Source organism: Perognathus longimembris, chromosome 7, assembly GCF_023159225.1.
Source record: "Perognathus longimembris pacificus isolate PPM17 chromosome 7, ASM2315922v1, whole genome shotgun sequence".
In the NCBI taxonomy this organism is placed as follows: Eukaryota; Metazoa; Chordata; class Mammalia; order Rodentia; family Heteromyidae; genus Perognathus; species Perognathus longimembris.
The window spans coordinates 53,354,193-53,381,575 of record NC_063167.1 but is presented as its reverse complement, the minus strand read 5'-3'; the positions used below and the strand labels follow the sequence as shown (position 1 = coordinate 53,381,575).

General features: G+C 36.5%; 1 protein-coding gene across 3 annotated transcripts in view; it reads left to right on the top strand.

Annotated features, from left to right (window-relative positions):
• Nucleotides 1-27,383, top strand: part of Slc44a5 (solute carrier family 44 member 5) — a 267,031-nt gene that overhangs the window by 113,612 nt on the left and 126,036 nt on the right. For 2 of the 3 annotated variants that reach the window (XM_048351603.1, XM_048351602.1), the window contains exon 2: nt 5,929-5,964. The exons of the other annotated variant lie outside the window; for it this stretch is intronic. In XM_048351603.1, coding sequence (XP_048207560.1) covers nt 5,929-5,964 — 36 coding nt within the window. The remainder of the gene's footprint in view (nt 1-5,928; nt 5,965-27,383) is intronic. 3 annotated transcript variants of the gene reach the window in all.

Sequence of the window (27,383 nt, the reverse complement as noted above, 5' to 3'; positions counted from 1 at the left end):
TGTCATTTAATTGGAGATAAGAGTCTCACAGACAATCCTTCCTGGGCTGGCTTTGAACCAAGATCCTCAGATCTTCACTTTTTGAGTACCTAGGATTACAGGTGTGAGCCACCAGTACCCAGCTCCTAGTATGATTTTATTTTTGGCATCTCTTGTTCTGAGGAGTAGCTGGTTTTGAAGATTTGTATCTGGAAAGACCTGCCATTTAGTATGTTTTGTGATATTCTTTTGTTCTTCCTATAAAAGATAGGTCAAGTTCAATCTAAGTTGTTCTCAATAAACATTTGGGGCTCTAACATGACTTAAACATATTTTACAGGTTTTATTGCATCCTAACAGGAGACACATAATATGTGGTTGCCCAACCATTGCTGGTGCTGAGAGTGAATGCACAGGATTTAGGGGTCTGAGTCTGTTTAGTTAAGATCACAGACTGGCACAGCAGAAACATGAACCACACAATTTCCACACATTTTTCCTTCTTTTACTTTTAATTGTAATCGGTCTTCCTTCCCCTCCAACTTCCTTCCAATCAGGTTGGGCAAAAGGAAATAAAGTACTGACATAAGCCCAATAAGAAGACTTAAAAGTAGGAATCTAGTGCTCTCTGCCTGAAACTTCATTCTAAATTTACTGTACTACATAGGAATAAGCAGGGTGTTCATCTAGGAACTTATTTCAGTGCAGTTTTTGGTATCACAGCTGTTGTCAGGGTCATCATAACTTGGCTCTGTGTCTGTCCACACAAGCCACTTATAAAAGATATGAATATTCTCACAGGCAGCTTTTGAAACAAAGATTAGCTTATATATGAAATTGGTTTACAGGGAAAAAAAACCTGAAAAAACAGATTAGATTTTATCCTACCATGTTCTCTTTTTAAGTTACAATAGTAGGAGACCTAAGGGGCTATCTAATTCCATGTTCTCTTTTGGAATATAATTGTTTATACATGTATTGGAACTAGGGAAGGGAAAGGTAATAGCAAAACTGAGAGACAAAGAATAAAAAGACAAGCCAATGCAACAGCAATACTTATAAAACCATATGGTGTAAACCAACTGTACAACTCATTGCGGGGAGGGGAGAAGCAGGGGATAAATGAGGGAGGAGGTAACAAGTTGAATAACAAATGTACTCACTGCCTTACATATGAAACTGTAACCCCTCTGTACTTCACATTGACAATAAAGAAGAAGGAAAAAATAGGCTAGAAATAGGACAGGCTAAGTCAGAAATGATAAAAATCAATAATCTCTTTATGGATGAGTAAAGAAAGAAAGGCTGACAGGCTTATTAGACAAAAGGAAGTCCTAAAGATTATCTTTGGTTTGGATGGAATTCACCCATCTTTCCCGCTCCAAACTGTTGTCTAAGGATTATGAGTTGCTAGATAACATGGCCACTATATTTGCTAGGTTCAAAAAGTTAAAAAAGGTACAGGAGGGAGCTACCATTTTGAGTCTTTAACTGATATCCTGCACAGGGAATAGGAAATGTTTTCCTCATTTTTCCATTTTTCTATACTTTAACCCTGTTATACTAAAGTAACTTCTTGCTTGGAACCAAAAAGAAAAGAAGAAAAAAACCTGGTTTAACAAGTTGTTTATTATTGTCACTATAAAAAAGATGATATTTGGTTTTTTTTCTGTAAAATTTGGCAAGAAGGAATCAAAGTGTATGGTATTCACATGGGCAGTAGGACACTATAATCTAGATTCTGCTTTGTTTCAATTTTTCTAAGCAATATGCCAGAAATAGCTCAGGATGTTGGAGGTGTCCTATAGAAATAAGAACACCAACTTGGCAAGAAACTAAGCAAGGCAAAGTTTACTTCTGCAGAATGGTACACCATCAGCCAAAAATTGGGCAAGCAAACACACAGAGCAGGCAAGCTACTCCCTTTTTATTCCTAACCCAGAGGCCCCACCCCCCTGCAATAACTGGCCCTGCTCAGGTTCACAATCTGTTCAAGATTGGCTAGTGTGAAGAGGTTAGTATGTATTTACATAAAATAACCATTAGAAGACTTTGAGATAAATAATAATACACAAGCAATCTCAAACTATATTCACATCCTCTGCTATTTTCTTAAGCAAACTATGGTATATTCTAATTACTCACTTTCTGTGCTACTTTCTTGAACAATCTGAGATATGCCTTAATTCCTCTTTCATTTTAGAATCATCAGTTAAGGCAAAAACCTTACTTTTCAAAACTTCTTCCTTACCCAAAAACATTTCTTCTTTCCCTCTCTTTACATGTTGATATTATGTCAGCAGTATAATTTACAAGGACCAAGTCACAAGTCCAAAACAGGAACTTTTAGGCAACCAACTATGATAGCAAAGTGGGCTCCTAAAACACCTTGCAATGTCATTCAAGTGCATTCAGTGCTCTGAGATGCAGTTTATGTGTAGTGATTGTGAAGCGTTCACTACTGGAACCACCTGTACTATAATTGGGAACTACCAGTTCTCATCTGTTGGTATTTTATTTTTCAAATTTTTATTATCAAACTGATGTACAGAGAGGTTACAGTTTCATACGTTAGGCATTGGATACATTTCTTGTACTGTTTGTTACCTTGTCCCTCATACCCCCACCCCTCCCCCTTATCCTTTCCCCCCCTGAGGTGTTCAGTTCACTTACACCAAATAGTTTTGCAAGTATTGCTTTTGTAGTTGTTTCTCTTTTTTTTACCGTGTCTCTCAATTTTGGTATTCCCTTTGAATTTCCTAGTTCCAATACCAGTATACACTCTTTCCAGTATACGCAGATAAGATTACAGAGATAGTGTAGGTACAACCACAGGAAGGTGATACAAGAACATCATCAATAATAGAAGCTACAGATACACATGGGATGTTGAAAGTAGTTACAACTGTGATATAACAATTGTCTCCATAACATGGAGTTCATTTCACTTAGCATCATCTCATGTGTTCATAAGGGTATAGCTATTAGGCTCTTGTGATGCTCTGCTATGACTTGCCTAAACCTGTACTAATTATTCCCAATAAGGGAGACCATAGAGTCCATGGAGCACTCTATTTTTGAGCTGTATCTCTATCCTCTGTCTCTGTCTGTCTGTCTGTCTGTCTGTCTCTCTCTCTCTCTCATACACACACACACATGCGCACACACAGAGCACACTGTTTTCTTTATAATACAATGTGTAGGTAGCCTACTTGCCTGGGAATGTGAAATTTTCCTGTCTTAGCTCCCTGATTGCTGGGATTATGGATATTCATTGCATTATGATGTATTTATTCCTGGAATGTTTATTCCCACTCTGACCCTTAAGGATTTGCTCCTCTTAGACAGACTGATGAGAATCAACAATGCTGAGACCAAGTGTGATTTCTATCTACCAGGTCTGTGGTGCGAAGTCTTTCAAAAAATTCTCATAGGTTACTAAGTTTAAGAAGAAACCAGAGTATGGGGAAGTTCATTGAAAGTGCTAATATATTTGCTGAACATGTGAAGTTTATTGTCCATTATAGGGTGTGCTGCTGCCTCTACCCCAAATAGCCATAACTTACACTTTCCAAATTGAACATACTGTTTCTTCATATCTGTCATGTAAGAGATCTTGTTAAAAGAAAGGCCATACATGTCTTTTTCTCTGGTCTACAGTAGATATTCTGCATATAATTAAAGATACTTAATAAATACATATTCAGTTTTTCATGTTATATCTTCTGAAGTGAAAGTAAACATATCTAATGAGACTCCAGGTGTTCTTTGACTTGCTTCTGAAATGCATTTTTGTTTGTTTTTATAGTGTTCAGAATTGAATCCAGAGCTTTATTCATACTAGGCAGCAACACTACCACTGAGCTACTTCTCCACCTGCTGTTGTTTTTTTTTTCTCCAAAATTTTATTATCAAACTGATGTACAGAGAGGTTACAGTTTCATACATTAGGCATTGGATACATTTCTTGTACTGTTTGTTACCTCGTCCCTCATTCCCCCCTCCCACCTTCCCCTTTCCCTTTCCCCCCATGAGGTGTTCAGTTCACTTACACCAAACAGTTTTGCAAGTATTGCTTTTGTAGTTGTTTGTCTTTTTTTACCCTGTGTCTCTCGATTTTGGTATTCCCTTTCAATTTCCTAGTTCTAATACCAGTATAGACAGTTTCCAATATACTCTGATAAAATTACAGAGATAGTGTAGATACAACCACAGGAAGGTGATACAAGAACATCATCAATAGTAGAAGCTACAGCTATACATGGGACGTATTTTTATTGAAAAGGTGATATACAGAGGGGTTACAGTTACATATGTCAGGTAATGAGTACATTTCCTTTGAACATTGTCACCCCCTCTCTCATTTCCTCCCACTTTTCCCCTCCTGACCCGCTCTTCCTCAAGCTGGATAGATTCATTTTCAGCATAGTGTCTAGTGAGTGTCACTGCTGAATTATTTCACCCTTTGTCCCCCTCATTTCTGTGGTTCCCTTTCCCCTTCCCAAATCAGGTAAACTTATATACAAGACAAAGGGTACGGAAATAAGAAACAGAGACAAAATGGAATAAATCAAAGAAAAAATACAGAACTACAAACAGTACAATTAAAAACCTGTTGCTTCCATTTCTTGTAATTCATTTCAATAAGCATCATTTTATATAATCATATGCACATAGCTATTGAGCCCTTTCAATTCTCTCCTAAGAGTATCCTCCTTTGTTCTCATTGTGTGAATGTTCAGTCTGTTGTCTAATTAATCATATCCAGGACCATTTATTTGTTTGTTTGTTTTTCCATCCATTGTGTTTAGTTATAGATTTAGAGGCACATTCTAATTATTACAATGAGGGAAAACATACAGTTTATGTGTTTTGGGATTATTTCGCTTAGTATAATTAAGAGTTCTGAGTACCAAATTGTATGATTCACATCAGTTAGTGAACATTGAAATGGACCCACAGGTTAGAGGGCCCTATAGGGAAGAGTTTTGTAGAAGGGTAGAAGTAGGACATAGTAAGCATTCATAATATTTCATGCTTATGCTATGAAACAAGGAAAATTGAAGAGTGGGACTAGGCTAGGAGGGAAGGGGAAAAATGATGAAGGAGTGATATGGATGGATCAAATGCATTGTATTATAAATTGGTTTGTTGAATGGTAATCCTTTTGTACAATTACTGAAATATAATAAAAATATAATTAAAAAAACAAAAAACAAAAGAACAAAATATCTATTACCTGATAATGTGTGTATGTGTGTGTGTGTCTGTCTCTCTGTGTGTCTGTCTGTGACTGAGGAACTTTTTGAGTCTGTACGTACTAGACATGATGAAAATGGAAGTGCTAGTGACATTTTTCTCCAACCCAAACTTCCTATCTCCTGAACTTACATTTTTTGTTTGTTTTGTTTTTGGTCTTTCCTTTGGTAACTTCTTATGATTAAATATTCATTCTCCATGGCTTTGGATATTTGTACAGTCATGCCCTCCCCTTATTCCTCTCATCTTCAGGTTCCAGAGTTAAACAACAGACCTGACAACATTACATTGGTGTTGACATGTTACACCTATACTGGTTGTGCATGTTGACAATATAACAGAACAACTATTTACACAGCAACTTTCATTCCATTAGATATTGTAAATAGTCTAGAGATTTAGAGAATAAATGAAGGTGTGCATAAATTTTTGAAATATTATGCCACTTTATATAAAGGACATGAGCCTGTAAGTATTTTTAAGTCTAAATTGGGGGATGAGGAATGTCCTGGAGCCAATTGTTGGTGGATGCTGAAAGATGACTGTGTTAATTCAGCCCAATCCAACGACCTTACAATGTGTGAAAGTCTAAGAACTGAGACTTTTCAGAACAGACAGAGATGAGTATAGAGTCGTAATCTCATTAAATCCATGAATAAGTATTTATTTGCACTTTGTGCTTTTCCATAGAACCGTCAGAACTTCCTTTGGAGGATCAGGAATACGGTAAGTCATAATTTGAGCAATGAGATATCTAAGAATCTTTAATGATAGCCTATTAAGAAATATATAATTCTTTCAAATTCTAAGAATATCTAAATATTTATGTAATAAAGAATAATTTCAGGAGGAAGGTTTGTGGGATGCTTCTTTCAGTTGATTGATTTCTCTTTCTTGAAGGGATTCCCTTTCTTTAGAGTAGTTGCAAAAGAATTCCCAGGAAGACTGTCATGCAGTCACTCATGTTTTATCATCCCACTTTACCCCCATAATGCTTATCCCCACCTTTCCACCTCATTTTATGACTTTAAAACATGGGAGTGCTGGGTATGTGGCTCAGTGGTAGCGTGCTCGCCTTGCATGCATGAAGCCCTGGGTTTGATTGTTCAGGACCACATAAACAGAAAAAGCCAGAAGTGGCTGCTGTGGCTCAAGTGGTAGTGTGTTAGCTTTGAGCAAAAAGGAAGCCAGGGACAGTGCTCATGCCCTGAGTCCTAGCCCCAGGACTGGCAAAAAATAAAATAAAGCAAAAATATAGGAGTTCTGAGCATGTGGCTTAGTGGTACAGTGCTTGTCTAGCATGCATGAAGCCCTGGGTTCGATTCCTCAGAACCACTTCAACAGAAAAGGCCAGAAGTGGCACTGTGGCTCAAGAATACTGTGCTATCCTTGAGCAAAAAGAAGCCAAGGACAGTGCTCAGGCCCTGAGTTCAAGCTCCTGGACTGGCAAAAACAAAAACAGAAACAAAACGAACATGGGAGTGACTCTTCTTCAAATTTCTGTTTTCCAGTAAAAGTCTTTTCTCTTAGACTTTCATGACCCTTGAGTATCTTAGTCAGTCCTCCTATGTGATAGCTGGGTCTCCCCCCTTCCATCAAAAACAGCTGTCTTGCTGTCTTGCTCCTCTCAATATAGGGGCTGTAGATCAGCATGGGCAACTTCTGGGACTTGGAAATGCATACTCTCAAGCTCTGCCCCAGTCCAACTGAATCAGAACCTATATTTTCCAAAAGTCTCAGTGACTTGTGCACAAATGAAAGTGTGGACAGATCTGGGTTTGAGATTGTTCATCCTTTGTGAGCTCTGAGAGACACTAATATGTGCTTCTTTGCTATTACTTTCATTACTTAGTTTCCATATCTTCAACACAAAGATCATATACATGGTGAAAATATTTAAAACATCTTTTAAAGGATGAGGTAATGGATATATTAATTAACTTGACTATCTTTTTTAATATATCAAAAACTTCACATTGTACCTTATAAATACATACAATTAGTAGTTGTCAATTATGAGTAAATTTATAAAAAATATTGTTATCTACTTTTCTGCCTCTATTCTCAAAGCTCCTTCATTTGCATGGTACCTGGGTGTTTGGGTGTGTTGGTATGACACCGCCATCAGTAATGAAATAATTACAGCACTTAGTATTGGGTGTCAGACACTATTCTTGCTGTTTTCTTTATGTTAACCATGTCATCTCCCTAATGGCCTTTTGAGGTTCATTCTATGTTCTCAATGTTGTAGATGAGGAAACAGAAACATATTGAAAGTATAATGTGTGCAATTAAATGCTGTAATGGTCTGACACAAACTGGAAAAAAAGATTTTTAAAAAGATTTTCTATCTTACTTTTAATTAAAAAGAAAACTTTTGATTTCCTTCCTTGGAAATGAGAGGAAGCTATAATTTTCCACTGAGATGTGCTTGCTGCTCATAGCTTGGCAAGAAACAAAGTTTGTAACATTGACTTACAAGTGGGTTCATTCTCTCTGTTTGGTGCCTACTAAACCCAACAGGAAAACAGAATTGATATCTCCATATCAGATCCAAGACCATCATCCCAGTCCTTCTCCTTATTTTTCCTTCCAATCATGCTTCTTGGTTTCATTCTTCTGAGTAGTGCAGGTACTTGGCTTCATGTAACTAACAGAACTTCATATGATTAAGGAGTTTGTAAAAAGAAACTACATTCAGGAGAGCAGTATTAAGTGCTCAGTTTCCTACTATATGAATGGGGAATTTGCTTTCTCCACTGTTCTTGCCTTTTATTCCCCTCTCTCTGACATTTCTGATTCTTCTTATTCATCTCACTCCCACTCTGATTCCACAGATTCAAACTACTGTATTGGATTTTACTGAGCTTCCTGCTGAATCTCTGCAGGAATGAGCATACCTGTGCATGTTGGTCTAATGCTCTGAGTAAATCATGTGCAGAATGATCTGTACCATTGATGCTCTGGTTTTTGCCTGGAGAGTTGATTACTTTTGTTCTCTCTTTGCAGTGTTTGAGATGGACTCTGCAGTTTTCTGCTTATTGTCTGCTCTCTTTGCTTTGATTCAAATTGGTCTTCTATGCTGTGTTCTATAGCCTTTCTCTTCCAGTCTTTCACAATTGTAGGTGTTTTTGAGTATTTGTGCAGGATCTGGCAAGTGCCAGAAGTTTATAGCCAATAAAAACTGTAGGGTTCATCTTCAAACTATTGTTTCACAGATTAGGTTAAATCTCAGAGAAGTTACAGGACCTGTCTTACTCGGTGTGTCCATGGGGGCGGGGATGAGGATCAGATCTTAGAATCTGAGCTCTTGGAACAGTACACTTTTTATCCTTACACTTTCAATATGCATTTGGTATTGTGCCTAGGCTTGTCATAATATTCTTAAGTTTCCTCTAAAAACCTAAAAATGCTAAAAAAAAAAAAGCATACTTTTGCTTCTGTAAATGAATAGTAAGGATGCCTTTTTATTAAAAGTGGATTCCCATCTCAACATTATTTTTCCAATCAAAGGTTTAGGATATATACATGGGTATGTCCCAAGACACCATGTATTTGCCTCTTCTTTGGACACATACTTGCTCTATAGTGCACTTAGTTCAAGCCCCAGTACTACAGAAGAAGATTTTTTGATAGAGTACTTATATTTTTAAAAAGAAATATTTTGTGTGAAAACATATAAGTAGTAAGAGTAGTGATTTGTTTTGCTTTATTCAGAACTTTTCCATTAAAACCATAGAAATAAGAGAGTTATGAAACTACAAGGAAATTTTCTATTGACATTTACTGTTACTGATGAATTTTAACATGCATTGAACCAATGAGCATATTTAATGTTCAACATAGAAACCTTTATGTTCTACAATAGACTGTGTTGATGTAAAACAAGAAAATAAGCAGGGCATTCTCAGAGTTGTGTCTAAGAAAATGAACCCTTCAACACTGCAATATACTTTATTTAGAACTTAGGTATTTCTTTTTTCTTTTTTGCCAGTCCTAGGGTTTAGACTCGGAGCACTGTCCCTGGCTTCTTTTTTGCTCAAGGCTAGCACTCTACCACTTGAGCCACAGTGCCACTTCTGGCTTTTTCTGTGTATGTGGTGCTGAGCAATCAAACCCAGGGCTACATGCATACTAGGCGAGTACTCTACCACTAAGCCACATTCCCAGCCCAGATATTCCTTTTGAACACTTGTAATACCTTTTTCCCTTTGAATTTGAGTATAATGCGTGTACGTAAATATGTGTAAAAGAGATAGAGACAAGTTACTTTCATTATGATCTTAAGGTATCTACATAAATTAAACTCTATACATTTCTTGTAATTAACTTCAATGGAGCCAGGTTCTTGTGGCTCATACCTATAATACTATCTACGTAGGAGGCTGAGCTCGGGAAAATTGTGGTTAAAAGTCAGCCTAGACTAAAAAGCCTGTGATGCTTTATCTTATCTTCAAAATTACCAACAAGGAAAGCAGGCGTGGAGGTTTGGCTTAACTAGTAGAGTGCTGGCCAAGAGAACAAGCAATTTGGATGGTTTGCATGGCCCAAATATTTTTTTTTTTCTGTTTTTTTGGCCAGTCCTGGGCCTTGGACTCAGGGCCTGAGCACTGTCCCTGGCTTCCTTTTGCTCAAGGCTAACACTCTGCCACTTGAGCCACAGCGCCACTTCTGGCTGTTTTCTGTATATGTGGTGCTGGGGAATCGAACCCAGGGCCTCATGTATACGAGGCAAGCTCTCTTGCCACTAGGCCATATCCCCAGCCCCCCAAATATTTTTTAAAATTACGTTTTTGTTATCTTTAAGTAGTTGTACAAAAGAGTTACCATTCAACAAATCATTGTATGAATACAATGCATCTTGATCGATGTTACGCCTTTCATGGTTTTTCTCCATCCCTCTCAGCCCTACCTCTCTCTCCAATTTTCTCAATCCTCTTCATTCATTTACCCCTCTATCCTTGACCCCACATTTTATGGTATGCATTTTGTTTTATTGTGAATTAGCTCTCCTAAGGAATTAGCCTTTTATTTTCTCCTCTGAAAATACCATATTTTGATTAATACATTTGTGTACACAGGCATATATCCCAGATGTATTCACTTATACACTTATAAATTAGTTCTAGCTTCCACATATGAGAGAAAAGGTACATCCTTTGTCTCTGGATCTGACTTACTTCATTTAACATATTTTATTCCAGGTCCATGCATATCTTTGCAAATTATGTAGTCATCCTTCCTAATAGATGAGTAAAATTCTGTTGTGTATATATACCACATTTTCTTGATCCATCCATTCCTTGAGGGACATCTGAGGCCCAAGTATTGAAAAGAAAAAACAAAACACACAGAGAAAGCTTCAATGGATGTCAACCAAGTCGAATCCCACTATTATCTACTTAACAAATAATTTCTAAAGTCCATGTTTGTCGTAAAGAATGTAATGTTTGGTTACATGTTCCTGTTAAATGTGATATTTGAGAACAGACTTTTTTTTCTTGATTGATCTTTTCGATTAAAGCAAATTTGTTTTTTTCTCTCTCTCTCTTTCTTCCTTCCTCTCTTTTTCTTCCTCTCTGCCTCTCTCTTTTCTCCCTTGTTCTTTCTCCTTTTCTCTTTGTTTTTCTTTCATTCTCTCTCATTTTTCCTTCCTTCCTTCCTTCCTTCTACTTGTGTTTGAATTCAGGGAGAACTTGCTAGTCAACTACTCCTTCACTTGAGTCATCCTGACACCTTTTTAATTTGGTTATTTTTATTTAATTTTATTGTCAAGGTGATGTACAGAGGGGTTACAATCATCCTGCAGCACCAGTTCTGCTTACCCAAAGTGGCCCACTAGGCATTTGCAATTAAAGTTTGAAAATAGGTTGAGATCATTTTGGCCCCAAGACCTCTAGTCATTCGCTTTACTGGATAAAACTGCTCAGGTCTATGAGAGCGTGAGCTATCAGGAGAGAAACTTCAGAGGGAACTAGCTACTAGGTACGATTATTCTTTTGCCCCTATACCCAGGTCGGACATCAGGACCACTACAGACTTCCACCAGGGTTTCCTCGGCTTCACCCTACCCAGGCATAGTTCATCTTCTTTTGGAAAATATGGTCTCATAATTTTTCCTGGGATAGCCTGGACCCCTGTCCTATTTAACCATCCTGCATAGCTGGATGAGAGGTGTAGAGAGTAGTAGATTTATTTATTGTGATTGTGAAGGCTTGCTAACCTTTGGCCTGTACTTTTGCCTTAAAGAATTATCCTCCCAACTTCCTCCTCCTGAGAAGCTGGGATTATATGTATAAAGCCACAATCTAGTTAGCATCAAATTTCTTAATAATACTGACATTTTCCTGCAGTTCATAGATTAATGATGTCATGATTAACCAAAATAACCACTAAATTATTTGTTAAACTTTTAGAAATATAGCCTACCATTCTTTTCTTAAATTACAAATTAAGGTATTCTTTAAGCAAGTGATAGAAAAATGCAGGGCAAGGATAATAGCCACAATATGAGAGGTTCTTCAGTCATACATCTCTTATAGCAATAATAATTTGGCAGCTTTCCATGGGGAAATGTCTTTCAGAGAAACTTGGGATCTTAGATAGGAGGTATAAACACTGGTGGTTCCCAAAACAAATGATGACCATTTTGAGAAGACCCAGACATAGGTGGCAGGCTCACCAATTGTGGTACTGACTGAAAGCTTGTATACATCTCCATTTTCCCATGAACTCTGCTTTTTGTTTTATGTCACCTTAGTGCTCATACTACTACTGTTACCAACTGAGCCAGGAAAAGTCCCATCTACACCTGCATTATGTAACAGGACGCTAAACTTGGTCCTGATTATGGACCCTGAAGCTGTATATGACTTCAGTCCTCTCCTCATCTATAGTACAATCAATCCAAAGGCTCAGGGGCTACACCTGTCTGTGCTCCAGTAAAAAGCCATTGTCTGCAGACACTACTGTAGATTTTCATCACAGTGCCAGTTTATTGACCAAGGTACTTAACATAGGCCCATTTCTTTAGAGAGCTCATGTGAGACAATCCTATTTACATCCATAACAGTAGACCCACCAATCACCATCCTTTACTGCAGAACCAGTAGAAACCACATCACACAATACAAATCACTTGACATTAGTCCCAGAGACAATTATACTGTCCTGTGTATCAAACAGGAACAGATCTTTACCTGCTGTGGCTGAAACAAGTCTATAAACACTGGAAAGAGGAAGACAGATGCTATGGCTCATGCCTGCAATCCTAGCTACTCTGGGAACAGAGATCAGTAGGAACGCTGTTCAAGGGCAGCCTGGGAATACAAAGTTCAAGGAATCCATCTGAACCAATAAAAGCTGCATGTGATGGGATAAGCTGTTATCTCAGCTATTTGGGAAGCATAAATAGGTGGACTGAATTCCAGGATAGCTTGGGCATTGATGTGAGAACTTAGTTGAAAAATAACAAAAGTGAAAAGGACTAGGAATTTCGTTCAAATGGTAGAGTGCCTGCCTAGCAAGCATTGGCCCCGGGTTCAAACTGCAGTGCCTGCTCACAAAAAAAGAATGTTTGACAATACAATATCTGAACCTTGAACTATATAAGAATCAAAAAAGAAATATCTAGTAAAAAACTGAGCCAATATAACACAGTAAATACAACTGACCTAGTAGCTCTGAAAGATGCAGTAGAACAACTGCCTAAGAGTAAAACTGTGCATGAATGAAACCAAAAGTCTAATGAAGAAACAGAGAACTTACAATAAATGCAATAGAAATCTTGGAAGAAAAGAATACAATGACAGAGTTTAAAACATCAATAGACCATGTGTTTTATTTTAAATAATTAAAAGATAGAAAGAGAGAGAGGAGAGATTCAAAATAATGAATAAGAGGGGAGACAATATTCCTAATATTATAGAATTTAAAAAGGTTATAAGAGCAGAGTGGAGCACAGAGTGGAGCCTATCTCAAATGACAGAGCGATGCTTGAGGCTTGCCCTAGTCAGATTCCAAACAGCAATTCTGCTTGATAAGGGAATGTAGTCTGAGCTCTGTTTGTCAGAAGCATTTTGGAGTGCCACCAAAGCTCCACCTGACCAAGGAGTACAGCCAATGGTCAGCAGATCACACATCACAGCCTGCAACAACATTTGACCTAGAACATAGGCAAGGGACCAGTAGCAAACCCAACAGGAAGGTCAGCCTGCCCGTGGCTGCTGCCAGCTGGCTAGTCCAGAGTCCCATACCAGACTAGTGAAAGTTTGTCACTACCAAAACATATCGACATAGGCCAAAAATGTTGCCATTTCCTCAAATGCACAGACCATATGGTGCAAGAATGCAAGAATTAATGAAATAGCTTATAATGTAATATATACCAGTTAAAATATGAAAGTAAAATCTATAATGAGATTCTATTGCACACTCATCAGCATGACTAAAATTAGAATTAAAAATTTCATGAATATGTGAGTAAACAATACTTTTTATTATTAAAAAGAGGCAGAGGAAGCTGAAACATGTCTTGTTAGAGGGAGATTAGAGTTAGGAAAGGGAGACAAGTGAATCTAAAGAAAATGGAGTGTGAATACAGTAACAATACTCAATGTGAATGGAACTAGGAAACTGAGGGGACAGGTCGGGCTGTGACAGATCGGGGGAGAATGATGGAAAGGGTGATAGTGATAAAAATGCATTGTACTCATAAATTGGCATATTTAATTAAAGCCATCTTATACAACTACTTAAAGATAATAAAATTGATTTAAAAGAAATAAAGTTAATTTTTTAATGACAAAAGAATTAATCTTAAAGATGAATTCAGGGAACTTCAAGAAGACTAAAAATTGAAAGACAATTTCTGAACAAAATGACAAGAAAATAGAAACAAATTTAAAACCTAGAGATAAAACTAAAGTTATTAACAATAGAAAGCTTGAATAACTGATTTGATCAGGCAGAAAAATAGGTGTACACCAAAAAAACCCCACAAAACTTAAAATTATCCCATTAGGAGAGTAAAAAGAAAAAGGAACAAAGAATTAAAGCATATGAGATACCATCAAAAGATTTAAACTTTGTGTTGTAATTGTTCATAAGGAGACAAGTTAGAACAACTTCCCAGAAAGCATATTTAAGGAAATAATAACCAAATGTTTCCCAAATCTGAGTAAAGATGCCAATGTCCAGATACAGGAAGCTAGGAAGTAACAATAAGAGAACTTCACTAAGACAAATCAAAATTAAACTTCCATAAATAATGACAACAAATTATCTAAGCAGGGAAAGGAATTTAAGGACTAGCAAAACAAGAATATAAACTCAATTTTAGCAGGAAATTACAAAGCAGAGCAGAAATATATAAATATATAAGCAATTAGAAAACAAGAGAAAAAAGCAAAGGAAGAGATAGCACAAATAAAATCAGTATGAATTCACAGAAAATTATAATGGACAGAAATGCAAAGAATCATGCAATCAAACAAGAAAAAACTGGATAATCTAGAAGGAATTACACAAATTTCTGTACATATACTATATGTTCAGTTAAGAAGAAATAGCAAATCTGAGGAGATTGAACATAACATGATTAAATAAGTAATAATTTAAAACAGAACTCCCATAAGAGTTATTGCTGAGTTGCTTCACAGATGATTTCTACCAAAAATTTAAAGAACAAATACCAAAATCCTTCAGCAGTTTTCCAAAAATTCATAGGGCAGGAATTTATGGGGCCAGTATTACTTCAATATCAAAGCCAGAAATTGATGTCAAAAGAAGCAAGTTATAGGCCAGCATCTCTGATGAACATAGCTGAAAACTCCACCAACAATTACTACATACATTAAAAGAATTGTTCACCATGATCAAGTGGGAATTATCATTGAGATAGGATATTCCAATACATACAAATATAAAAAAAATTATCCTTGTTAACAAGGTGGAGGATATTTGATCCTCTCAATAAATGTGGAAAAATCGGGCTGGGAATATGGCCTAGTGGCAAGAGTGCTTGTCTCATATACATGAAGCCCTGGGTTCAATTCCCCAGCACCACATATACAGAAGATGGCCAGAAGTGGCGCTGCGACCCAAGTGGCAGAGTTCTAACCTTGAGCAAAAAGAAGCCAGGCCCTGAGTCCAAGCCCTAGGACTGGCAAAAAAAAAAAAAAAAAAAAAAAAAAAAAAAGGCAGAAAAAGAACTTTACATAGTTTAGCTCCCTGTGAAGATAAAGCCCTCAAAGAGGCTACACACAATAAAGGTCATAAATGACAAGCCCACAGTTAGTATCATAGTCAGCCATGAAAAGCTGAATGCTTTTCCTCACAGAGATGGGAATCTTTCTTTTGAGAAATGCCATTTGGATACTTATTATTCATGGAGCACACAGGTAGATGACTGTGGGTGGCCAATGAAAATACATGTCTGCTGTCCCATTATGTATCAGAAGGTTTTGGGGGCCTTGTATCACCTGTGGGCTGGATGTCCCCCACCCTTGCCAGGGCTAAGAAAAAGCTGTCTATTTCCATCACTAATTTTCAACATAGCATTGCAGTTCCTCACCAGAGCAATTAGAGAAAAGAAGGAAAGGTATCTTGATAGAAAAGGAAGGAGTGAAATTTTCTTTGTTAGAAGTGTTGAATAAATTCAGCAAAGTTGCAGAATAGAAATTCAACATACAGAACTGATTACCATTCTGCACACTAAGAAGAAATCTGCATAATAAAATTAGCAACAACAAAAACTAAACACTTCAGTATCACCTGAGCCTCAAAAGTGGAAGATCTACTGTAAACATTTGTGAAAAAAATGGAAAATGAGGATACAAATAAATGATTTCCACAAGAATTTATAGCCAGGTCCTGTACCACACTTAGAAGAATATGTTATCACAGGAATGGCAACTTTCCCAACACCCCCAAAGAGCTTCTAGGGGGACAGGATTTGGACAGGAAGGCACTGATATTGATGCTCCTGAACCCGTGCAAACCTAGATTGGTGTGTGTTTCTTAACTTTTAATAAAAGTTTAAAGAATACAAAGAAATAATATCTTCATGTGGGGAAAAAGTCCTTACAGAATTAGGATTTAAAGAAACTGTGTGTGTGTGTGTGTGTGTGTGTGTGTGTGTGTGTGTGTGTGTGTGTGTGTGTGTGTTTAATTGGAGGTAAGAGTCTCTTGGACTTTCCTGCCTGGGCTGGCTTTGAACTGTGATCCTCAGATCTCCTGAGTAGCCAGGATTATAATCATGAGCCACCAGTAGCTGTCAAGAAACTAATTTTTATAGCTTTATAGCTTTTAATGTGTTTGTGTTTAAAGCTAAGTGTCTTTACAAAACAGTTAACAAATTGATAAAAAGAAGTTACAGTATGTTATTTTTATCATTATAGAAAGAAATGTGTTTTACCACTTTAGTGTAGCCTAAGTGTTTATAAAGTCTGCAGTGGTAAACAAGTAGCACTGCAAATGTTCACTTTCCCTCACCAATCACTGACTCAGCCAGAGCAACATCCAGTCATCTAAGCTCCATTCATGGTAAATGCCCTATATGAGTGACCATTTTAATCTATTGTATATTTTCCTTATCCTTTCTGTGCTTAGATATGATTAGATACACAAATACCACTGTGTGGAAATTACCTTTACCGCTCAGTGAAGTAAATTCTTGCTCAGGTTTATAGCCTGAGTAGCAGTCTCTACCACGCAGACTAGGTAAATAAGCTAAGACATCTAGGTTTGCATAAAGTATACTCTATATTATTTACACAAAAGACATTTACAGGAATATGCCCTTATCTCCTGTGATGCACTGCATGATTATGCGTTACAAAGCTGCTATGAGCAAACTAGCAAGACCTTGGTGTAGAAAAAGACACATCAACTGACAGAACAGACTCAAGTGTTCAGGTAAAAACTTGTGCATTTGTAATTAAGCAGTTTTAAACAAAGATGCCAAGAGCACACAATGGATAAAGGACAGCCTTTTTGATAAATGGTGTTGGTGAAACTAGGTATTCAAATGCAGTCAAATAATATTGGATACTTACCTCATATTTTGTGGAAATATCAACTTATATGATTCAAAGACTTATGAAATATTTAAAAAACTGTAAAAATCAAGGGAAAACCTCACAACATTGCTCTTGTTGGATATGATCCCGGAAGTACATGCAACAAAAACCAAATAGGCAAACAAACCTTTTATCAAACTACAAAGCTTCTGTGTAGACAGGGAAACAATTAGTGAAATGAAGAGGCAATACATAGAGCAGGAGAAAGTATTTCAAACCATGCATCTAATAAGAGATTGGCATAGAAAATATCTCAATAACAAATATCTCTTTTTTGGGGTGCTAGCACAGGACCTTGAAATCAGGAGCTGTTCCTTAACATTTTCACTCAAGGCTGGTACTCTACCACTAAGCCACAGCCTAACTTCCTAACAAATATGTCAACAATAAAACATAAATACTCTGACTTAAAAATGTACAAAGGACTTGTACAAATATTTCTCAAATTGAGACATACAAATTGACACAAAATGTATGAAAAGTTCTTTCCCCTATATTCTCACCAGCATTTACTTATGTATTTTTTTCTTGATGATGGTTGTTTTGACTGGAATGAGAGCTCTTTATTTCTTTATAGGCATCAACCTTGGTTTTACTTTGTTTTGTAACTTTCATGAGTTAAAATTATGTATGGAATTTCTTTTTGTTAGTTCAATACAGAATGCCACAATTTAAATGTTTTCATGAAAAGTTGTTACTAAATAAACAAGCACATTATAAACAATCTTTTATGACTCTAGTCAATAACAGAGTAGGGAAAAAGTAGATGTTGAGTATTAGTAATATATGTCAGACATAGTGGAGAAATAGTTCTTAAACTTTTACTACATTTTATTGTTTACCTAAATGGATGTAGATATTCAACTCTCAATCATCTTCATCTTGGCATAGAAAAGATCATAGGTTCTTTTATTTGGGTTATAATGCTGCTTAATCTACCTCAATAGGGAATAAATATCTCAGAGAGTCTAGAGCTTTCTGGCAGAATGGGAAAAAGTACAAAGTTTCAGTTAAGAACTCAAGAATTAGTTGTTTTGACCACTGGCTTATTTTGTAAGCTCTTCTTTCTACCTTAATTCAGTTGCTCATCACTAAGGAAGCCTTCAGAATGAAAGAAAGGATAAAATGGAAGCTGAATTATATCCAGAATGCATTAAGTGCATGCCTGAATACAGCTACATGCAGTGCACATACAAAATCCCTCCAGGGAGCAATCTGTATTTCCCAGGAGAGTTTCATGTGGTCTTGGAAGGCTCAGGAGAGTTTATGTCTCAAGAGACAGAAAAGTGCAATGATGAAACGAAAGAAGTTGTGTTTATTAGAAATTTTGTTCGAACCCCCTCAATTCATTGACATGTGGGTTCTAAAATATTTTACATTTTTGAAAAACAATATTGGAAGGATGCTACTGTGTTCTTCTGCAGGCCTTGAATGCAATGTGGAAGAAGAATCTTGTAAGAATGTTGGTAATTGGTTCAATATTGCCAGTATTTTTGTTTCATTATGTTCCTCAGGTTGGAATGGCCTCCCATTCTTAGCTGCCTCAGCAGGAGACATTTCCCAAAAATGTCATAGAGGCAGCCTCAGTGAATGAAAAGTACCGGGAAGTTCATGTGTTAATCCTACCTGGTGACTTTGTCACCATGGTGTCATTGCGAGATGTGAGTTGGAAACCTGGCTGTCTGTCAGAGTTTTAAAATGTGAAAGCATAGCACTTCTTAAGTCAGTTTTGTGGTGTGTTCTAATAAATAATTGCAGGAGAAGCACTGTAAAAAAATCATAACTGACATCAGCTTATATTAGGGAAAGAATAAAAAGTACCAACACAAGTAACTTTTAAAAACAGCTCCATTACTTGTTCTTATCACATAATCACCCTCTGCTTTGTGCCTGCAGTACTCTTCTGAGAAGTGGGACACATAGTGTGAACGAAATGGAGAAAATCTTCGCCCTCTTAGAGGTCGTATCTTATTAAGGCTGGGAGGTAATAAACAAAAATTGAGTGGTGACTAATGTATAGGCAAAATAATACAATGTGTTTCTTAGAGAAGTGATTTATTAAATTTGCACAGATTTTTGCAGCTGTGATCCAGATGACAGTAGTAGATTCCCTGTGATGGTTGATTGAGTGGAAGAACCTGAGTTTCTTGAGTCTAAAGCAATAATTTTAGACTTCATGTTTAGGAGAAATTTTAATGTTTCCCCATTTCTCTCTCTTTGTACATGTACACATGCATGCATTGGAGAAAGAGAGAGAAAGATTCAAAGTAATAGAATGATAGATGGAGGCAGAGAAAGAAAAGAGAGATAAAAACACAGAATATACATCTTTTAAAATCTAATAAACATAATAGTAATAGTAAAAAACATCACATGGTTCCATATTTGTAAATCCAAAAGTAATAAAATGTATTAAATACATTTTGTATTGTATAATACCTGGTAAACTATATGAAAAAAAACAAGGACAGGATAATCACAAAATGCAGATTAGATTATCAATTTGCTTATAGTATTTGATAAAATGTTGTGAAAGCATATCAAGATCTCTGCTATGATTTTGGATTTTTCTTTTTGTTAGCACTGGACATTTACATTTTAAGTTTTTTATGTGCTTATATTTAAAGATATTGCATCTTGGTTAATTCAACTTTTGTCATTACAAGTAACTTTTTTGGTAATATGTTTGGCTATAATTCCCATTTTTAGACATTATCCACATCCTTTTTCTTTTGATTAATATTTATATGTCTTATTGTTTTCATTATTTTGCTTCAATGTTTTTTAGTTCTCATTGTGTTAGATCTGTCCATAGCTTAGACTTGAATCTTGCTTTAATCCAATATGATGACTTTTATTTTTTATAAATGTATTTTGTCCATTTATATTTCATGTGATTATCAACAAGCTGGAGTTTATATTATTCTGCTCAGGCTACTGAGCAGAATGACTTACATATTTTAAAGGTGAGCTGCATATTTGACTTTGAAAAATGATCTAACAATTTAGAGTGAAGGTGTGTTCCAACAGTTGTTTTTATGACAGCTTTCTACAAACACCTACAAGTTGAGCCATTCACGGACACTGAGAATTCAAGTGAGGCACTTCCTCCTGTTTTTCTACTCACTGCCCAACTAACTTTCATAAGGGTGGGGTAGCTATGATTCTGAGGGGTAGACCTTTGGAGACCCAGATTCATGGGGAACCTCTGTTGACTTCTTATCTTGGGAAGCCTGTGACAATTTTTTCTGTTCTCCTTGCTCCTTGACTCTGTTATGTTACATATCTTTGAAGTTGTATTGGCTCTAGGAGTAATATCCTCTTTTTGAGTTCTCACATTCACTAGATTTTACCTTGATGCTTCTCTATTTTGCTATTTTTCATGTACTTTTAAGAAGTCCCCCACCCTTCACTCTCTTTCTCTTTCTGTCTGTCTGTGACTACTCTCCTCACAGCTTGGAGGTGGGTCATGTAGCAGGTTGTGTGTATCCTTGCTCTCTCTATTTCCTTTTTCTTGTAATTCTAGAAAATGGCCTGTCCCATGGTTTCCCAGTTTTTCTGCAGTTATCCCATGAGTATAGCAAGCATTATACATATTCTAACAATGCTATAACTCTTGCTATTTTTTAAAATTTGTTGACTCATGGTGCATTGTGGGTAGAAATAATACACAGAATCAATGTTTTCTTTTCTACTCTTTAGTGCCTGCAATAGAGACGCTTTTCCAACAATTATTATCTTCCTTTTTCTTGATTTGTGGCAATAATAAGCATCGATAAGCAGTTTAATTTTGTTCTTTCTCAAAGCAACCTATGCATAGCATGAGAAAGCAAAGAAGATGTTATCACTAGCTGCCAATCTACTTTCTGCACTCTTATGTCAAGTTCTCACTATTATCCTATGGTAATTTTTATTCTTAAGTTTAAGCCTGACAATTCTTTTTTTTTTTTTAGTTTTACAATAAACACATAGATTTTAATAAGAAAGCATTATTTTATAACAAATTCATAACTACAGAAAATAACATATCTGTTTGTCGTGATGCATCATCCAGAATCTCATTGTGAAAAGCTGTTGTGAATGCTCTACTTCGGATTGAGGGACAAAGAAAATTTCAAAAAAGACCCTCAAAAATAAAAACTAAACTAAAAACATATTAAAATATAAGAAAATTTACATAATTGTCTACAGGCTATTTTTGTTTTACAGAATTTTTAGAATATGCCTGTGAAAAAGATGGATGCAATAATAGTTACTATGAAATTTGAAAGACCAAATGAATCAAGCAAATCAAATACATAAGCAGCATTTGTTCCCACATTTGTTTTTTTTTTTTTCTCAAATTTTATTATCAAACTGATGTACAGAGAGGTTACAGTATCATACGTTGGGCATTGGATACATTTCTTGTACTGTTTGTTGCCTTGTCCCTCATGCCCCCCTCCCTCCCCCCCTTTCCCTCCCCCCCAGGTGTTCAGTTCACTTACACCAAACAGTTTTGCAAGTATTGCTTTTGTAGTTATTTCTCTTTTTTTACCCTGTGTCTCTCAAATTTGGTATTCCCTTTGAATTTCCTACTTCCAATACCAGTAAACACAGTTTCCAATATACTCAGACAAGATTACAGAGATAGTGTAGGTACAAACATAGGAAGGTGATACAAGAACATCATCAATAATAGAAACTACACATACACATAGGACGTTGAAAGTAGTTACAACTGTGATATATCACTTGTTTCCATAACATGGAGTTCATTTCACTTAGCATCATCTTATGTGTTCCTAAGGGTATAGCTATTGGATCTTGTGATGCTCTGCTATGGCTTGCCTAAACCTGTACTAATTATTCCCAATAAGGGAGGCCATAGAGTCCATGTTTCTTTGGGTCTGGCTCACTTCACTTAGTATAACATTTTCCAAGTCCTTCCATTTCCTTACAAATGGAACAATGTCATTCTTTCTGATAGAGGCATAAAATTCCATTGTGTAAATGTACCACATTTTCCTGATCCATTCATCTATGGAGGGGCATCTGGGTTGGTTCCAGCTTCTCGCTATGACAAATTGTGCTGCGATGAACATTGTTGTGCTGGTGGCATTACTGTGATTTTGTTTGTGGGCTTTTGGATAGATACCCAACAGTGGGGCTGCTGGGTCATAGGGGAGTTCTATATTGAGCCTTCTGAGGAATCTCCATACTGCTTGCCAGAGTGGCTGAACCAGTTTACATTCCCACCAACAATGAAGTAGGGTTCCCTTTTGGCCACATCCCCTCCAACAATTGTTATTATTAGTTTTCTTGATATATGACATTCTTGCTGGGGTGAGATGGAATCTCAATGTTGTTTTGATTTGCATTTCCTTTATGGCCAGTGATGTAGAGCATTTTTTCATATGTCTATTGGCCATTCTCATTTCCTCATCAGAGAAGTTTCTTTGTAAGTCTTTAGCCCACTTGATGAGGGGGCTATTGGTTCTTTGCAGTTTTGTTTTGGAAGAAGGTAATTTTTTTAGTTCTGCATATATTTTAGAGATGAGGCCTTTGTCTGTTGAATGTCCGGTAAAGATCTTCTCCCAGTCTGTGGGCTTTCTGTTTATCTTGAGAGCTATGTCCTTTGCCGTGCAGAAGCTCTGGAGTTTGATGCAGTCCCATTTGTCCAACCTTTCTTTGATTTGTAGCCTTTCAGGGTCTTTGTTAAGGAAGTTCTGTCCTGTGCCAAGGAGCCCAAGTGTTTCTCCTACTCCTTCCTTTAGTGTCTTCAGGGTGCCTGTTTTGATTTCAAGGTCTTTAATCCATTTGGAATTGATTTTGGTGCAGGGTGATATATAAGGATCTAGTTTTAGTTTGTTGCATGTGTTGAGCCAGTTTTGCCAGCACCACTTGTTAAAGAGGCTATCTTTCTTCCATACTATTGTTTTAGCTCCTTTATCAAAGATTAAGTAGGCATAGTTCTGTGGGTTTAATTCTGGGTCTTCAATTCTGTTCCATTGGTCTTCAGGCCTGTTCCGGTGCCAATACCAAGCTGTTTTTATTACTATAGCTTTATAATACAGCTTGAAGTTGGGTATTGTAATTCCTCCAGCACTGTTCTTTCTGCTTAGGAATGTTTTTGCTATTCTAGGTCTTTTATTGTTCCATATGAATTTCTGGATTGCTTCCTCTATTTCATTAAAGAATGGTGTTGGGATATTAATGGGTATTGCATTGAATTTGTAGATAGCCTTTGGCAATATTGCCATTTTGATTATATTAATCCTCCCAATCCAGGAGCATGGGAGGTTTTTCCATTTTCTTAGTTCTGACTTAATTTCATTTTTCAAGCTTTTAAAATTCTCTTCAAAGAGGTCTTTCACTTCTTTGGTTAAGGTTATTCCTAGGTATTTTATGTTTTTGGGGGCTATTGCAAAAGGAGTTGCTTTCCTGATTTCAGCCTCGGTCTTCGGGTTGTTAGCATAGAGAAAGGCCGTTGATTTTTGAAGGTTTATTTTATATCCTGCAACTTTGCCAAAGTTTTGGATCAGCTCTAGTAGCTTGGGGGTAGAGTCTATGGGATTCTTTAGGTATAGGATCATGTCATTTGCGAAGAGAGAAAGTTTAACTTCATCTTTTCCTATTTGGATCCCCTTTATATTCTCTTCTTGCCTAATTGCTCTGGCTAGGAATTCTAGTACTATGTTGAAGAGCAGGGGAGAGAGTGGACATCCCTGCCTTGTTCCTGATTTTAAAGGGAATGGCTTTAGTTTTTCACCATTTAGAGTTATGCTTGCTGTTGGTTCGTCATAAACTGCCTTGATTATATTCAGGAATGTTCCCTGGAATCCCAGTTTTTCCAGGGCTTTTAGCATAAATGGGTGCTGGATTTTATCGAACGCTTTTTCCGCATCCAGCGATAAAACCATGTGGTTCTTTACCTTGCTCCGGTTGATGTGGTGGATTACATTAATTGACTTGCGTATATTAAACCAGCTTTGCATCCCTGGGATGAATCCAGTTTGATCGTGGTGTATGATTTTTTTGATGACCTCTTGAAGTCGATTGGCCAGAATTTTGTTGAGAATTTTTCCATCTATGTTCATCAGGGAGATTGGTCTGTAGTCCTCTTTCCGTGATGAGTCTCTGCCTGGTTTTGGGATGAGGGTTATACTGGCTTCATAAAATGAGTCTGTAAGCCTGACAATTCTTTATACTCAATTATAACTCTAAAGACTATTTTTCCTTCTTTACAAACATTAGTTTTTATATTTATGTAATGTCAAAACTATTATTTCTCCTGTTCTTATTACTTTTCTGGATTATTTCTGTAACTTGTTATTTTATATTTATGTTTAAGAGAAGCAGATATATTATTCATAGAGAAGCAGATATATTACTCATTTTCCACCTCTGGTTGTGGTTGTTCATGCAATTGTTAGAAGATAGGAAAGGGGCCTCATGTGACTAGAAGGTATATTGCTTATGAACCCAGAAAATAAGGAGTTGCACACTTGTACAGGATGAATTAAACAGGATTCTTAATATTCACACAATGAGATCAAAGGAAGATATTCTTAGAAGGGGATCACGAAGGCTTAGTAGCTATGTCATATGATCATATAAAATGGTGTTTCTTAAAATGAACTCCAAGAGATGAAACAAGAGTTTTTTAATTTTACTTTTTGTGAGTTTTTAAATTGTTTTTGGTTTTCCCCTTTTGTTACTGTTTTTTTACTGTGTACTTTTTGTCTGCTTAGAGAGAGGTAGGGGAAGCACAGAAATGGTAGGAGAGAGGGTGAACTAATTCAGCAATCATAGTTAGCAGATACTGTGTTGAAAATGAACTATATAACTTGTGGGGTAAGGAAACTGTGAGGAAAATACTGGGAGAAAATGAGGAATGCAGGAAGAGGTAACATTGTTCAAAAGAAATGAACGCATTACTTGACTTATGTAACTATAACCTCTCTGTACATCACCTTTACAATAAAAATAAATAAATAAATAAATAAATAAATAAATAGAAATCAAGGAGTTGCTTCTATGTAGATTCAATCATGGACTGTGAGTGTCTGTGTGTGTATGTGTGTGTGTGTGTGTGTCTTGTGATGAGTAATAAAATAAAAATTGGCTAGAAAGAAATATTCAAATACTGAATCTGATAACTTCAAACTCACTTCATGATCTTGTTTGCTTCTAGACTGACTTTTAAGTCACTATTGATTGAAATTTTTTATTTATTCTAAGAGAATATGTGATTATACAATAATTCATGGCTGTTTGTTAGCACAAATTCACTGCTTTGTCACAGTAGTGAAAAAAAGTCATTTTTTCAAAACTGTACTTCCCATGCTTGCTGTCAGTCTCTCAGCACTAGTGTAGTCAGCCTATGAATAACTGGAGACCTTTATGTATGTTATCTTTTTGCTGTTTCATGAAGGTAGAGTTCTCCTTTTAGGTACTACCTCTAGAGTTATGACTGAATTGTTCATTATTTGTAGTCATAGAAAGCAAACTATTTCAAATGATACTGTGAACTATTTAAAAATCCTCCCTATTAGGTAAAAATCTTTATTAAATCACGATATTTGACATGTAATATAGGATGATTCAGCATTCCCTATGTTAAGGAAGTTACTCAGATTGGAAGAGTTATGATACCACTGTATTATAATACTGTTTGAAATCAGGGCTGAAGAAGTCTCATTTGCATTTCCATTCATCTTACTATATCTAATGTGGGGTCATGCTTCTGCCTGAGAAGAGTTTCTGGAATGCGCATCATTTTCTGCTTGAAGTATTGTGGTCATTAGGTGATGATTACCTAATTGTCTTTCACCCGCAACAAATGGATTCTGTAATTCTCTGGAATTGTCTTCCTCCTTTCTCTTTCACTTCGGTAGCCTAAGTTGGCAACTACCATTATCAAGAGTATGGGGTATGGGTGGGTGATTGGAATATGCCAGTGATCCTCTTGTTGCTTCATCTACTTTAACTTCCCTGTTCCTGTATATTGTGCAGGTACATAAATACCCAGACAACTGTGTTATCTTTTCAGAACACCAAGAGCTTTTAAGTCTAACTTCAATTCCTTGCATTATGTCACCCCTGTTTAACTGCTGCTGTGTTTCCTGCTCTCAGTGAAGTTGTAACAGTTGAGCACATGCTTTAGTTCAGCTTTCCCATAAGCAAAATTAAAATTCCATTCACCAAAATGGAAAAAAAAATCCCCAGAAACCTTTTAGAATTATGGATGTTACTTCTAGTGAACTTATCACTTCAATACATTAGGATGTATTGATTCTGCAGTGATCTGCTTTTAGTATTAGGGTAACTTACATAGATTTTCATGTTAGATGGTCTTTTCCAAAGGAAGACATTGTGTCATACATATTTTTCTCCCTCTACTATCTTTTTTCTGGATCTAGAGGTTGAACTTAGGGTCTTGGCACTCTCCCTTAGATTCTGTGCTCAAGGAAGTGAGAAGCCCTTTACCACTTGAACCATAGCTCTACTTCTGGCTCTTGGATGATTAATTGGAAGTAAGAGTCTCATGGACTTTTTGTGCCCATCTGACCTTGAACGGTGACCCTCAGATCTCACCCTGCTGATTGCTTAGGATTATAGATGTGAGCCACTAGCTCCTGGCCCTCTACTATCATTTTATGGAGACAAAAATGGAAATTTAGACAGGAAAAAGTAATTTTCCCACTGTCTTAGTATGGGTAGATGGTAGAGATTTTGTGCCAGGCAATTTGATGTTCAGTTTTTATTTACTGGGTTGTGCTACTTCTTCCTGTAGTTACTTGGTGAAATCTGACTAGTTTCTTTTTCTCTTTTTGTAATACTGGGTTTTTGAACCTAGAGTCTTATGCTTGCTAGGCAATTGAACCACATCTTCAGTATTTTTTGCTTAGTCATTGTTTTAGGTAGAGTGTCATACTTTCAGTATTCCTACATAAATTTCCTAAGTGACTGGGATATGGATGTGTGTTGCCATGTCCACTTTGTTTTCTTTTGATAAGGTGCTAATAGTTTTGTTGTGCTGATAGTGGTTGTTTTGGCCTGATCTGGGCTGGCCTTAAACTG